The 15,971-nt window shown below is 38.4% G+C and overlaps 1 protein-coding gene across 7 annotated transcripts in view; it reads left to right on the forward strand.

The window, feature by feature from the left end:
- The window catches only part of KMT2E (lysine methyltransferase 2E), a 100,222-nt gene that overhangs the window by 57,320 nt on the left and 26,931 nt on the right, over positions 1 to 15,971 (forward strand). For all 7 annotated transcript variants that reach the window (XM_030825662.1, XM_030825663.1, XM_030825661.1 and 4 more), the window contains 7 exons: positions 2,709 to 2,767; positions 3,712 to 3,884; positions 5,096 to 5,134; positions 6,019 to 6,249; positions 6,359 to 6,489; positions 7,916 to 8,033; positions 10,352 to 10,461. In XM_030825662.1, the coding sequence (XP_030681522.1) occupies positions 2,709 to 2,767; positions 3,712 to 3,884; positions 5,096 to 5,134; positions 6,019 to 6,249; positions 6,359 to 6,489; positions 7,916 to 8,033; positions 10,352 to 10,461 (861 nt within the window). The remainder of the gene's footprint in view (positions 1 to 2,708; positions 2,768 to 3,711; positions 3,885 to 5,095; positions 5,135 to 6,018; positions 6,250 to 6,358; positions 6,490 to 7,915; positions 8,034 to 10,351; positions 10,462 to 15,971) is intronic.

Raw genomic sequence — 15,971 nt, forward strand, 5'->3', positions numbered from 1 at the left:
ATCATTCTAAACTCAAATATAAAGCAAGTTAGGCTTGAAGTCAAATATATAAAGGAAAGTATTCTATCATTCTAAAGTCAAATATGTAAAGCAAGGTAGACAAATATATAAAGCAAGTTAAGTCTAACTCATCCCTGCTTGCTTATTATATGTAGGTATGTATCTATATATTTGTATTTCCCTCCTTATTTAGGTAAGCAGTAGCATATTATAGAGTCTTCACCACATTTCTTTTCTCTTAAAAATATATGCTGAAGATCACAGTAGTATGTAGACATTGACTGATATAGCTTCAATGTACTGTATCTTTTTTTGTACTCTATTCAACTAGTTGTCTTTGTGTGGACATTAGAGTTGTTTTGGCTCTTTTGTTATTATAGATAGAAGTGAGATTGTTCAGTATAGTGATAAACATATATATAAAATTTTGTTAGATTGTCAAATTTCCTTCCAGTAGGAGCTGTGCCATTTTTTTGTTGTTGTTTTTTGTTTTTTTTGAAATGGAGTCTTGCTGTGTCACCAGGCTGCAGTGCAGTGGCACGATCTCGGTTCACTGCAACCTCCGCCTCCTGGATTCAAGCCATTGTCGTGCCTCAGCCTGCCAAGTAGCTGGGACCACAGGCATAAGCCACCACACCCTGCTAATTTTTGTATATATATGTGTGTGCATATATATATATATATATATATATATATATTTTTTTTTTTTTTTTTTTTTTTAGTAGAGAACAGGGTTTCACCATCTTGGCCAGGATGGTCTCCATCTCCTGACCTCGTGATCTGCCTGTCTTGGCCTCTCAAAGTGCTGAGATTACAGGCGTGAGCCACCACGCCCAGCCTGCAGTTTTGAATTCCAAACAGTAATGGATAAGCATGCCCACTTTCCCAGGCCTCACAACAGAGTATTTGACAGACTTGCATTTTTGCCGTTTAATTAGGTGAGAAATGGTAATCTCAGCATAGTTATGGTGTGCATTTCTCTTACTTTGAGTGAGGTGTCTCTTTGTGGTTTTGTTTCACTTTATGATAGTAGTCTTTTGCCAAATAATTTTTGATGGGGTAAATATCTGATGATGAATTCACGAGAAGTTGGTTAAAAAGTTACCATTAGGAGGCCGGGTGCGGTGGCTCACGCCTGTAATCCCAGCACTTTGGGAGGCCCAGGCGGGTGGATCACGAGGTCAGAAGATTGAGACCATCCTGGCTAACGTGGTGAAACCCTGTCTCTACTAAAAATGCAAAAACAAGAGTTAGCCAGGTGTGGTGGCGGGTGCCTGTAGTCCCAGCTACTTGGCAGGCTTAGACGGCAGAATGGCATGAACCTGGGAGTTGGAGCTTGCAATGAGCCGAGATGGCACCACTGAAGTCCAGCCTGGCAGCCTAGGCGACAGAGCGAGACTCCGTCTCAAAAAACAAAACAAAAAACAAAAAAACTTACCATTAGGAGGACAGTTAGTTGAGAGAGATATGTTTATTATTCTTTGATAGCTAGGGTAATTATCTGTGATGCTAGAATAGGTATATTTCCTGGTAGACATTAAGGCGTCTGTAGAAATTCTAATAATCTAGAGCTCTTATTTTACCACCTGTGAATAATATGTTATCTGACCTCTAAACTGTATACAATGAAAGAGTTGGAGGGGCAGGGGAATGTAAAAGAATTACTATGGATGATGTAGTTCATGCATAGAGGTAGGGAGCGGGTAATGAAGTATTTCACTTAATTGTTAAATGCTCATGCCTATAATCCCAGCACTTTGGGAGGCCGAGGTGGGCAGATCACCTTAGGCCAGGAGTTTGAGACCAGCCTGACCAACATGGAGAAACCCCGTCTCTACTATAAATATAAAATTAGCCAGGTGTGGTAGTGCATGCTTGGAACCCCAGCTACTTGGGAGGCTGAGGTAGGGAATCGCTTGAACCCAGGAGGCAGAGGTTGCAGTGAGCCGAGATTGCGCCTTGCACTCCAGCCTGGGCAATAAGAGCGAAACTCCATCTCAAAAAAAAAGTTCAGTATTTATTTCAAAAGCGAAAATAATTAAAGGCAATGGTAATAATGGAATAGATTCAATTCAGTGTCATACATTTGCTTTAAGAAATTTAATTTGTGATTTTCATTACATTGTTAACATGGGTTTTGTTTTTTTTTTTTCAGACTTTTTGCTTTAAATATTCTGTTTGAAAAAAATTCTAGTTTCCTAAGTAAATTATTTTCTTGGCCATTCACTGTGACTCACACCTGTGATCCCAGCTCTTTGGGAGGCAGGGGTGGGAGGATCACTTGATCCAGGAGTTCAAGACCAGCCTGGGCAACCCATCTCTACAAAAAATTAAAAAATTAGCCCAGCATGGTGGTGCAGGCCTGTAGTCTCAGCTACTCAGGAGGCTGAGGCGGGAGGATCCCTTGAACCTGGAAGGTTGAGGCTGCAGCAAACCGTGATTGCATCACTGCACTCCAGCCTGGGTGACAGGGTGAGACCCTGTCTGGAAAAAAAAAAAAAAAGTCTTAACAGAGTGAAATGGAGTCACCTATCTGGCATCTACTGCTACTATTAGATTGTATGTAAACTGTATTGCAAGGGATTTTGTATATATTTTATATTGTTGGTTTTTCACTAAGAACATTAAATTAATTACAGAGTTTATCACATTTAAGATAGCTCTGCTTCATGTATTTGATAAATAATTATGCTAATTTTTTAATGTAGGAATTTGGATAAAGAGAGGGCAGTGCTACTACAACGCCGGAAAAGGGAAAATATGTCAGGTAGGTAAAAAGGACCTACACTAAATTAAAATTCGTGTGATTGAGATTATAAACGGTCTGCATATTTTTAGTTAAATGTAAATACCTTGTTGATGAATGTTGATTGTACAGATAGTATGCAATCTCTGGTATAGATTTTAAGTATTTTTTTCACATATTATCGAATAAATATGTACTTTGGGAAATAAAATGGAAATAAGAGGAAAATAAATAATTTAAATCAGCCATAATTTTCCTACACATAGCTAACCTGTTGGTTTAAAAAAATAAAATATGTTTGTTCTTCAGAATGATATGCTCCATTAGTTTATCATGTAGAATAGTACATCTTTGATTTTTAGGAACAGAATTTTCTAAGTTCTGTGTAACATATGCCACAATTTTTATTTTATCTTAATCGTGTTGATACCAGTACTCCTGGTTTTAAATAATCATAATTTATTCAACTATTCCTCTTTGATGGAGATTTGGATTGTTTTCATTATTTCTGCTTTGTTTTATTTTTGTTATTAAAAACAGTATCCTCAGCAAGACCCTCTTGCATAAGTCTTTTTGTACTTTTGCTGTTTTATCTTTGGCTAGATCTCTAATAATGAGATGGCTGGGTCAAAAGGTGTGTACATATATAATTTTACTAGATATGGCTGAATTGCCCTTTGTAGGGAATTTCAAATTTCCACTGGTAGTGTATGAGAGTGCTGTTTCCCACAGGCACACCACCAGAATGTGTTATCAGGCTTTTGGATCCTTTCTAGTTTAATGTGTGAGATACCATATTTGTGCTTTGCATGTAAATGTATAAGTGAGGTGAGTGAACAAGTTTAAAAAATGTGCTTATTTAGAAAGATGGAGATGACAATACTTTGTCATGTGGGATGCTGTGTTATTTCATTGTTTAAAGTAGAAGTATTAAATGTGCAATAATTTTTATTTTGTCTTTGAAGATGGTGATACCAGTGCAACTGAGAGTGGTGATGAGGTTCCTGTGGAATTATATACTGCATTTCAGCATACTCCAACATCAATTACTTTAACTGCTTCAAGAGTTTCCAAAGTTAATGATAAAAGAAGGAAAAAAAGCGGAGAGAAAGAACAACACATTTCAAAATGTAAAAAGGTACGTTTTTGCTTGTTTTTAGGTGAGTGGATACGATAGCGGATAGGGAACTGAATTTTATAGGAGAGGCAGGAGAGTGACTAACTGATGGTAGCTAAAAAGGATCTAGCAGAAGTTTTTTATTTTTAATCAATTAAACTTACTTGAACATTTTAACGTGTTTTAAAGATTGAAGCAGATTAGAGAAGAAACTTTGCAAACTGCTTTGAAATCATTTAATGAGATTAGTCACTGAAATGCAGAAGCAAAAATAAAATAGCCTTCATAGTTTTCTGTACTACCAGGATTGTATTCCTTTCACTTGTCTGTCTGACATAATCCACTTAGCTTTTCTTCCCCATGTTTTACATAATGATTCTTTGCCCCCGCCTTTTTTTAAACCTTGCTCTCTTGTAACGTATTGTCTACACACAAATTTATTTATTTGGATCTATATTGCTAGCTGTAGGTTTATATTTGTTAGTCACTCTAAATGGAGTTCACACTTTTTAGGGGGTTGAGGGGGATAGGAATTAAGTCTTAAATACATCCCTCAGATCTGGCAGATGAGTGGGCTCTCAATACATATTTATTGAATAAATACAGCTGTTTACCACAGTGCATATTACTTAAGGCCCATTATGGGCTCAAATATTACTTGCTAGTTGCTTAGTGAATTAAAGTAATATCATTATTTTACTCCCTCCCAAAACATGTCTTATCACTTCAACAAAATTATATTTCTCATACCCTCCCAATTTTTATCAGAAATATTTTTCCACTGTTGTAATATTGAACACAGAGAATATTTGGAAATTTTTGTCTTTGCATTATATTATATACAGATTTTTATATTCTATATAGTCTATATACTTTTTTTTTTTAAAGACAGGATCTTGCTATGTTGCCCAGGCTGGAGTGCAGTGGATATTGACAGACTGTCATGGTGCACTATGGCCTCCAACTCCTGGGCTCCAGTGATCCTCCTGCCTCAGTCTCCTGAGTATCTGGGACGACAGGTGCCCACCACCACTCTCAACCACATTCTGTTTTTATTAGAAAAGTATTTTAGTAGATGCCTTTATTAAACATTCTCCTAGTGTCAGCTTTCTTGGTTACCAAATTTTTTGTTATGACACTTCAGTTAAAAGTTTCAATGAACCAATTGATTCTTAAATATTAATTATGTCCAGTTTTTTAGAAAACTAACTAGAATTCTATGTTTATTTTAGGCATTTCGTGAAGGATCTAGGAAGTCATCAAGAGTTAAGGTAAATACATTAATTTTAAGGTGGTGTTATCAACTGTCATTTATTCAGGAGCTACGTGCTTGCTTGTCCATATCTTTACTTAATGCTCTCTTTATTGTGTGTCATGTCATTGCCTATTATCTTTACCAGGAGTGGGACCTTAGTTCTAATTGGAGTAATATACTACTCTTGTAGTTAACACTGTTAAAATATTAATCAAAAGGGGGAGGTATATAAGCAATTTCTAATTTTATAATTTTGGGCAATTTGAATTTCCTTTATTACTATAATCCATGTCTCTGATGCCACTTAGTATTACTATACTGTACTTAGGAATGCAGAATCAGATTTGGAACTTGAAAATTTGCTCTTTTGCATAGTTGGGATTCTAGAGTTAGTCAAGTCAGTTGTCATACTATAAATTCACCATAGAGCAACCATATCAATACAAACCAGTCAGAATGATCGATGGTAGCTAAAAAGTATCTTGAATTAATTAATGTATGTCCTCACTTTTTTAGATGCTAAAATTGCTGAGAGAAGCAGGGCTCCTCACCTCTGTATGACTCCAAAACATAAGTTTGTCTGGGGTCACAGAGGTCAGCTGTATGCTGTTACTATAGCTTTCTGGCTTAGGTAGAAGAGGATAACAAATTTCTAAAATTGTCACATTAGGATGTGGGGAGCATGTTACAGTGTATCTTTTGTCCCTGTGGTATAAGGCATAATTATTTATTATTCCACATTTCTGGAAAAGAAACCATTAAACAGCAGTTTCTAGTTTATATTATGTTCTTTTATATAGATTGCCATTAATTGTGTGTGTGTGTGTGTGTGTGTGTGTGTGTGTGTGTGTGTGTGTAAGTCCGTAAGTCCAGATACTAATGCTCAGTTTATGATTTTAGGGTTCAGCTCCAGAGATTGATCCTTCATCTGATGGTTCAAATTTTGGATGGGAGACAAAGATCAAAGCATGGATGGATCGATATGAAGAAGCAAATAACAACCAGTATAGTGAGGGTGTTCAGAGGGAGGCACAAAGAATAGCTCTGAGATTAGGCAATGGAAATGACAAAAAAGAGATGAATAAATCAGATTTGAATACCAACAATTTGCTCTTCAAACCTCCGGTAGAGGTAGATAAGTCATTTGTCCAAAAATTGTAAAACAGTTTTATATTGTGAATTTTTAGTTAAACTGAAAACAAGCAAGTTTATTTAATCTCAACATTTACTCTGATTTTAGAGCCATATACAAAAGAATAAGAAAATTCTTAAATCTGCGAAAGATTTGCCTCCTGATGCACTTATCATTGAATACAGAGGGAAGTTTATGCTGAGAGAACAGTTTGAAGCAAATGGGTATTTCTTTAAAAGGTATATTCATTTATTTTCCCATGTTCATTTTCTGTTGGCAAATATTGGATTTTTGACTGTTTTACCTAGATGTTGTGATTATATGTACTTTTTTTCCTACATGATCATTTCCGTATTTAAAGCTGTAGTGTGGTTGAACAGTGACTAATGATAATTTTTGAACTACGATAAACTAAAAGAACATAAAAAAATGCAAAGATATGTTCCTGTCTCTTGCTCATGTCTGTCTTGCTGAAAATCCTAAAACAATCTACTTCAAAATTAACCAACAGCAATATAGGTTGGATATAGAAGGATATCAGTCAGGAATTCTGATTGATTGAGATTACAAGGAACCCTTTCCATCTGGGACTCATGATAATTCCTCATAACATAATAGCCAGAACTGAGAAAGACCATGGTAACCATAGGAGAAACCCCTTCCTCTTTATTAGACAGTGTTAGATTGGGTCCTACATTATTGCCACCACTTTCAACACTCACTTTGTTGGTATTGGAATGGTATTGGAGGTCTATTCTTTGGTTTGGGATTGGTATGCAGAATTAATATGATCCTTTAATAGGCGTTGCTTCCCTGTAGTCTAGAAGTATGTTCATATCTGTAGGAGAACATTCTTAGTCTGTGTCCTACAATTATCAAAAACATTTATTGTTTATAACTTGAGTATTTACTTAAGATATGAAAGATACACAGCAGTTTCTCCCTATTATGTAGCAGCTTTGATCTGAAACAGGGTATAAGACATACTTTTAAATGCATCAGGAAATACGAACTCTAAAGACATCAAATTAATCCTGTGAATGCAGTAGTCACTCTCTTTTTATCTTTCTTTGTAAATTGGAATTTCTGCCTTCCATTAATTGCCTTTGATTTAGGTGAGGTTATGGGGCAGGTAAAAATCTCATTAGCATAAACTAGCATAAGATAAGAGTGAATTCTGGAGTCAGACTGCCTATATTCAAATCTTGGCTTCACTGTGTCTTTTAGAAGTTTCTTAGACTCTGTGTTCTTAAGTTTCTTCATCACTTTGCCTCTGAAGAGTAACAGGAGATTATTATACTAAAATGTTGACTTTTGTTTGTTTGTTTTTGAGACAGTCTCGCTCTATCACCCAGGTTGGAATGCAGTGGCATGATCATGGCTCACTGCAGCCTTGACGTCCTGGGCTCAGGTGATCCTCCCACCTCAGCTTCCCAGGTAGCTGGGACCACAGGCACATGCCACCATGCCTGGCCTTTTTTTTTTCTTCCTTTTTTTTTTTTTTTTTTGTAAATACGGAGTGTTGCCATGTTGGCCAGGTTGGTCTTTATCTCCTGGGCTCAAGCAATCCACCTGCCTCAGCCTCCCAAAGTGCTGGAATTACAGGTGTGAACCAGCGTGCCCGGCCTAAAATGTTAATAGCTTATAATGTTTCTTTCTTTGTAGACCATACCCTTTTGTGTTATTCTACTCTAAATTTCATGGGCTAGAAATGTGTGTTGATGCAAGGACTTTTGGAAATGAGGCTCGATTCATCAGGCGGTCTTGTACACCCAATGCAGAGGTAAGCTTATAGAAACTTTTTGGGGAGATGTGGGGGCTTGGGGGTGTGTTGGCATCTGAGCAGTAAGCACAAAACTCAGGTCACCTAAGACACTTTCCAACCTTTGGTGCATTTTATACTGCCCAGCCTGTTTTTTTGTGAAAATTTATGATACTGGCTATGAAGTCTTTTTTTTTTTTTTTTTTTTTTTTTTTTGAGATGGAGTTTCACTCTTGTTGCCCAGGCTGGAATACAATGGCATGATCTCAGCTCACTGCAACCTCCGCCTCCCGGGCTCAAGTGATTCTCCTGCCTCAGCCTCCCGAATAGGTGGGATTACAGGCACGCACCACCATGCCTGGCTATTTTTTTGCATTTTTAGTAGAGACGGGGTTTCACCATGTTGACCAGGCTGGTCTCGAACTCCTGACTTCAGATGATTTGCCCATCTCAGCCTCCCAAAATGCTGGGATTACAGGTGTAAGCCACCATGCCTGGCTGCTATGAAGTCTTAAAAATTACTTGGCGCACTGAAGAAATGATGATGTTCCTTGTAAGAGGAAATATTGGACTTTTTTTTTTTTTTTTTTTGAGGCAGTGTCTCACTGTCTCCCAGGCTGGAGTGCAGTGTCATGAGCACAGCTCACTACAGCCTCCGTGACCTCTTGTGCTCAAGTGATCCTCCTGTCTCAGTTTTCTCAGTAGGTGGGACTGCAGGCGTGTGCAACCATGCCCAGCTAATTTTTTAAATTTTTGCAGAGATGGGAGTCTCATTTTGCTGCCCAGGCTGGTCTCTAGCTCCTGGGCCAAGTGATCCTTCTGCCTTAGCCTCCCAAAGTGCTGGGATTACAGGCATGAGCCTGCCCGGACTTTTTAAACCATTGTTATTGTTATTATTATTATTTTTGAGGCAGGGTCTTGCCTAGGCTGGAGTGCAGAGGTGCAGTCATGGCTCACTGGAGCCTCAACTTCCTGGGCCCTTAGGAGGTAAAGTTATCTTCTCATCTCAGACTTCTGAGTAGCTGGGACCACAGGCATGTACCACCATGCCTAACTAATGATTCTTTAATTTTTTGTAGAGTTGGATTCTCCCTATGTTGTCCAGGCTGGTCTGGAGCTCCTGTGTTCAAGCAATCCTCCTGCCTCGGCCTCCCTAAGTGCTAGGATTATAGGCATGAGCCACCAGGTCTGGCCTCATACTGGACGACTTTCCTTCTATCTTAGAAGCTCTATTTATGGCTCAATACATGCTATGATTTAAGTTAAATGACAAAGCTAAAATCTAAAGTAGATTTTGTATGTTCTACTGTAAAATTTTTAATAATGTTATATTTTAGTGTAGAGTAGAAAATCGTGTTGGTTTTTTTACATGTCAAAATGAAGATTTTTAGTTTTGTAATTATATAATGTTGCAGCCAAGAATGTAGGTTTTTTGTTTTTTTTCCTCTCTCTTTTCTTTTTTTAAAAGACAGGATCTTGCCATGTTGCCCAGGCTGGCCTGGAACTCCTGGGCTCAAGTGTTTGTTCTGCTTCAGCCTCCAGAGTAGCTGGGATTATAGGCATGCGCTGCTGCACCCAGCTAAGAGTACAGATTTTGGAACCAGACTTAAATTTATTTCTTCTCTGTGACTTACTAGCTTTGTAACCTCAGTTTTATCTGTAAAAAGGTGATATGAAGACTGAAGGAGTTAATACATGTGAAGTATCTAGAATAGTGTCTTGTCATAGAAAAGTAGCGTTTGCTCAACCATTATTGCATTCATCAAACCTAAGAAGGGGCACAGTGGCTCACACCTGTAATCCCAGCACTTTGGGAGGCCGAAGTGGGTGGATCACCTGAGGTCAGGAGTTCAAGACCAGCCTAACCAACATGATGAAACCCCATCTCTACTAAAAATTAGCCGGGCATGGTGGCAGGCGCCTGTAGTCCCAGCTACTCTGGAGGCTGAGGCAGGAGAATGGCGTGAACCTGGGAGGCGGAGCTTGCAGTGAGCTGAGATCACACCACTGCACTCCAGCCTGGGCGAAAGTGCGAGACTCGTCTCAAAAAAAATAAAAATACAAATAAGAATTGATGAAATACAGTATTATTATTATTATTATTTTGATGCCACATTGTGGGCTCTAGGGGTTGGGGTGGCAGTGGGTAGCGGTATATGATTGAAAAACCTTCCCAGTTGATAACCACTGATAGATAGTTACAAGCTTTGTCATTAATGACATATTTTCCAGGTTGTGTTTGTGAAATAATTTGAAAAGAATAATTTTCAAAATTGCAGGCTGATGCTTCTGAAGGCAGAAAGTAATTTATGGTAATGTACAATTATTTTAACTTATAGGTGAGGCATGAAATTCAAGATGGAACCATACATCTTTATATTTATTCTATACACAGTATTCCAAAGGGAACTGAAATTACTATTGCCTTTGATTTTGACTATGGGAATTGGTAAGTTCAAGTCTATAAATGTCATCTGTTGTTTGAAAATAGTTCCATAATGTCCCTGTAATAATTTAGGTATTGTCATTACTTTTATAGCTTTTTGTTTTTATCTATCATGAATCAGTTAAAAGTACTTGAAAACCAGAAGTTTAGTATCAGCCTCTATTATAGCATTCCTACTTTTCATTTCTACATTTTCCTTTATTATTATTGTAATGTAAATATTCACAGTAATTATAACAACCCTAATTCAGCCATACAACACTGACCTTGTTTATGTGAGAATTTTTTTCTTCTTCTAGGGGATATAATTTTAGTGATACAGTTTATTTCGTTAATCAGTATGAATGAATAATTTGTCTTTTGCCCCTCAAAACAAAAGAAAATTTTCTTTGCAGTATAAATTAAAAGGGTTTGTTGGAGATTCTACAAAGAAACTCTAAGAACTATTTTTCTGAAACACTAGTAAAAAACTAATGATAAATCTCAGTACAGTTGGCCCTTGCACAATGCGGGGTTGGAGCACCAACTGCCTGCACAGTCCACAATCTGCTTATACGTTTTGACTCCCCAGAAACTTTACTAATAGCCTACAGTTGACTGGAAGTGTTAACCAATGACAATTAACACATATTCTGTATGTCATGTACTGTATTCTTACAATAAAGTAAGCTGGAGAAAAGAAAATGTTTTTAAGAAGATCATAAGGAAGATACAATATATTTACTGTTCATTAAGTGGAAGTGGATTATCGTAAAGGTCTTCATCCTCATCTTCATGTTGAGTAGGCTGAGGAGGAAGGGTGGGGGTTGCTCTTGCTGTCTCAGGGGTGACAGAGGGAGAAGGGGTAGTAGAAGGGGAGGCAGGAGAGGGAAGCACATATGGTGTAATTTTGTGAAAACACATTAGTAATTTCTGCTTGTCTTTTTTGCTTTCTCATTTCTCTAAAAATGTTTCTATATGGTGCCAGTCTTACATCATTTGCTTTAGCTTCAGTGCCCATATCATAGAAGAGTCCATATCATAAAAAAGTAAAAAACAGTCTTGAAAACAATGGAGCCCTTCTGCCAGATTGTCTAATGTAAATTTGTTTTTTGGCACACTTTTTCTACATCTTCTTTCTCATCATCTGGCACTGGTTTGGAAGCAATCATCACCATTAGTCATCTTCTGTTAATTTCTCTGGTGTGGTGTCTGTTAGCTCTTGAATTTCTCTGAGATCCATATCTGTATTCTTCCCTCATCCCCACCTTTTTTGTTATAACCACTATCTCTTTCATGATTTTTCTGATTGGGTCTGTTGTAAATCTTGTGAAGTCATGCACAACATCTGGACACAGTTCGCTCCCGCAGGAATTTACTGTTTCAGGCATGATGGCTTTCACAGCTTTTTCTATAATGATGGCATCTTTGATGGTATAGTCCTTCCAGACTTGCATGATCTTCTCTTTCAGGGTTCTGTTCTATAGTGTTGACATTCTTTTCCATAGAGTACTGTGTGTAATGAGCCTTAAAGGCCATTATCACTCCTTGATTTAGAGGCTGAATGAGAGACACTTTGATGCCCTCAGTGTTGAACTCATAGGGTTCTGGGTGGCCAGGGGCATTGCACAATATCAAAAGACATTTAAAAGGCAGTCCCTTCCTAGCTACCTGTTGTCTGACTTGAGGGACAAAGCATCAATGGTGCCAATCCAGAAAAAGGGTTCTCCTCCAGGTTTTCTTGTTGTACAACCAAAAGACTGGCAGCTGGCATTTGTTTTCCCTTCAAGGCTTGGGTTTAGCAGCTTTATAGATAAGGGCAGTCCTGATCATAAACCCAAATGCATTTGCACAAAACAGTAGAGTTAATCTGTCCCTTCCTGCCTTAAATCCTTGTGCTTCCTTCTCTTCCTTACTAATAAATGTCTTTTTATGGCTTTTTCCCCCCAGAATAGGACATTTGTGTCTGCATTAAAATACTTTTCAGGCAGATATTCTTTCTCCTCAGTTATTTTCTTAATGGTGTCTCAGAACTCATCTGCCTCTTATTCAGCAGAAGTGGCTTTACCTGTTAAGCTAGACCTCTTTTTAAAATCATCAAACCATATATTACTGGCATTAAATGCTCCAACTTTAGATCTTTCATATTCCTTTTATGTTGTCATTTAATGACTTCACTTTTTCTAGAAACATATTAGGGTCTATAGGTATGTCTTTCTTATATAGCACGCATGCACCCACATAAAAGCTTCATTTGCAATACAAGATAAAAAGGTATATTGCAAAAAGTGCATGGTTTTCACATTCTGCAGCCCAGCTGCGGTGATGGCTCCACGAATTTCCTTTTATTACTATTTCTTACAATGGTACTTCTGCTGGATTCATTTATCTTTTTTTTTTTTTTTTTTTTTTTGAGACGGAGTTTTGCTCTTGTTGCCCAGGCTGGAGTGCAATGGCACGATCTCGGCTCACCACAACCTCCGCCTCCCGGGTTCAAGTGATTCTCCTGCCTCAGCCCCCCGAGAAGCTGGGATTACAGGCACGCACCACCACGCCCGGCTAATTTTGTGTTTTGTTTTTTTTTTTAGTAGAGATGAGGTTTCTCCATGTTAGTCAGGCTGGTCTCGAACTCCCAACCTCAGGTGATCCGCCCACCTCGGCCTCCCAAAGTGCTGGGATTACAGGCGTGAGCCACTGTGCCCGGCCTCATTTATCTTGAGATGGTGGAGAACTACAGCTGCACACCTCAATCTACCATACATCTTTAGCAATTCAACTTCTTCTTGCAATGTGATAACTTCTTTGCTTCTCGAGAGCACTTCCAGCATCACTAGTGGCACTTTGTATAGGTCACATAGGTGTTTCTCAAAATTTACTGTATTGGCCAGGTGAGGTGGCTCACACCTGTAATCCCAGCACTTTGGGAGGCCAAGGCAGGTGGATCGCTTAAGGCCAGGAGTTCAAGACCAGCCTGGCAAACATGGTGAAACCCCGCCTCCCCTAAAAATACAAAAAAATTATCCGGGCATGGTGGCAGGCCCCTGTAATCCCAGCTACTCGGGAGGCTGAGGCAGAAGAATTGCTTGAACCCGGGAAGTGGAGGTTGCAGTGAGCCAAGATCGGACCACTGCACTCCAGCCTGAGCGACAGAGCAAGACTGTCTCAAAAAAAAAAAAAAAATTACAGTATTGCACTAAAGACTGTGAAGAATTCGTGAGAACCACAAGAGATCACTTTTTATTGCCATATTCAATTTACTGAGAGATGAACTGCTCCTGGGCGTGTGTCACATGGCATTTTACATAGATACTCCCAACACTTGAGGCACCACAATAGCAACAGGAGGTGGCTACAAAATTATTATAGTAGTACAGAATGTACTACAGTTAGTTTTATATAGTTATGATTTAATAATACGTCTACATGACTGTGGAGTGTGAATGGCACCGTGTAAGGTCTGTATGTGTGTGCATAGGTTTTGATAAATTTTAACTTTTTATAATTTGCGTATATTTTGTGGTAATAAATGATAGAATAGACTACTATCTACATGCATATTCATTCTTGACATACGTTTTTCTTTTTTTTTAATATTTCTAGGCTTCATAGTTCATCTGTTTTTTCAAATTGTTGCAATTGTTGCAAATTTCCAAACATTTTTCCAATATATGTATTGAAAAAAATCCACGTATATGTGCACAGTTCAAACTTGTGTTGTTCAAGGGTCAGCAGTATGGAAACTTATTTCAGTTTTTAAAAATTTAATAGAAAAATGTAAACAATTAAATACAAACACCCGGCCAGGTGCAGTGGCTCATGCCTATATTCCCAGCACACTGGGAGACTGAGGCGGGTGGATCACCTGAGGTCAGGGGTTCAAAACCAGCCTGGCCAACATGGCGAAACCCCGTCTCTACTAAAAATACAAAATTAGCTGGGCATGGTGGCACATGCCTGTAATCCCAGCTACTGGGGAGGCTGAGGCAGGAGAATCACTTGAACCTGGGAGGCGGAGGTTGCAGTGAGCCGAGATTGTGCCACTACACTCCAGCCTGGACAACAAGAGCAAAACATCTCAAAAATAAAATAAAATAATAATACAAACACCCATGTACTTCTCAAATTAAGAAATTAAAACATTATCCATTGAAGCCCCTTAACGTTTAGCAGCCACATTGCATCTGTCTTCCCTCCTTCAGTAACTGCTATCTTTAATTTTTTTTTTCTTTTTTTTTTTTTTTTTTTTTTTGAGACGGAGTCTCGCTCTGTCGCCCAGGCTGGAGTGCAGTGGCATGATTTCAGCTCACTGCAAGCTCCACCTCCCAGGTTCATGCCATTCTCCTGCCTCGGCCTCCTGAGTAGCTGGGACTGTAGGCACCCGCCACCACACCTGACTAATTTTGTTTTTGTATTTTTAGTAGAGACGGGGTTTCACCGTGTTAGCCAGGATGGTCTCTATCCCCTGACCTCATGATCCGCCCGCCTCGGCCTCCCAAAGTGTTGAGATTACAGGCATGAGCCACCACGACCAGCCCTTTAATTTGATTTCTTTAACATTTTACTATGTCTGTATTTGTTGGCAAATAGTATCTAGAATTTTGTATATTTTTAAACTTTTATGTAAATTGTGACTTGCTGTGTTCCTTTGCATTTTTTCCTCATTTATTACGTGAGATTAACCTGCATTGTGTGTACCTATAGTTCATTTATTTTCATTGCCTATGGTATTTATCCATTTCACTATTGACCTTTATATTGACAAAAGAATGCTCCTAGGGCTTTCTGACCATGTCTGCATGTGTGTACATGTCCTCTCCATGGTAGGAACATAGTATGTACATGTTCTCTCCATGGTAGGGACATGGGAGTGGAATTGCTGGATTGTAGAATGTGCACAGCATGAGTTTTTGCCAGATGTGAGTGAATGTCTAAGAAGCTTGTACCAGTTTCCTAAGTAATTTATTGCCTTGCTGTACTTCTTTACTCTAAGACTTTAAAAATATATGCTGGTTGCTGTGACTCACGGCTGTAATCCCAGCACTGTGGGAGGCCATGGTGGGCGGATCACTTGAGGTCAGGAGATCGAGACCAGCCTGGCCAACATGATGAAACTCCATCTCTACTAAAAATACAAAAATTAGCCAGGTGTGGTGGCGCACATCTGTAATCCCAGCTACTCAGGAGGCTGACAGGAGAATCACTTGAACCTGGGAGGTGGAGGTTGCAGTGAGCCAATATTGCACCACTGCACTCCAGCCTGGGTGACAGAGCGAGACTCCATCTCAAAAAATAAAGAAAAATATAAGTAAAATAAAGAAAAAAATGTATAAATATATATAAAATAAAGTAAATATAATATATAAAAGTATATGCTATATATAAAATATATATACCACTCCACATGAGCTAGCATATATAGTATATATTATATATTACAGCATATATGCTAATATATATTATAGCATATATGCTATATATAAAATTATATATCGTATGCTATATATGGCATATGTAATATTAATATGTAATAGGTT

This window comes from Nomascus leucogenys, chromosome 13, assembly GCF_006542625.1.
Source record: "Nomascus leucogenys isolate Asia chromosome 13, Asia_NLE_v1, whole genome shotgun sequence".
NCBI classification, from domain to species: domain Eukaryota; kingdom Metazoa; phylum Chordata; class Mammalia; order Primates; family Hylobatidae; genus Nomascus; species Nomascus leucogenys.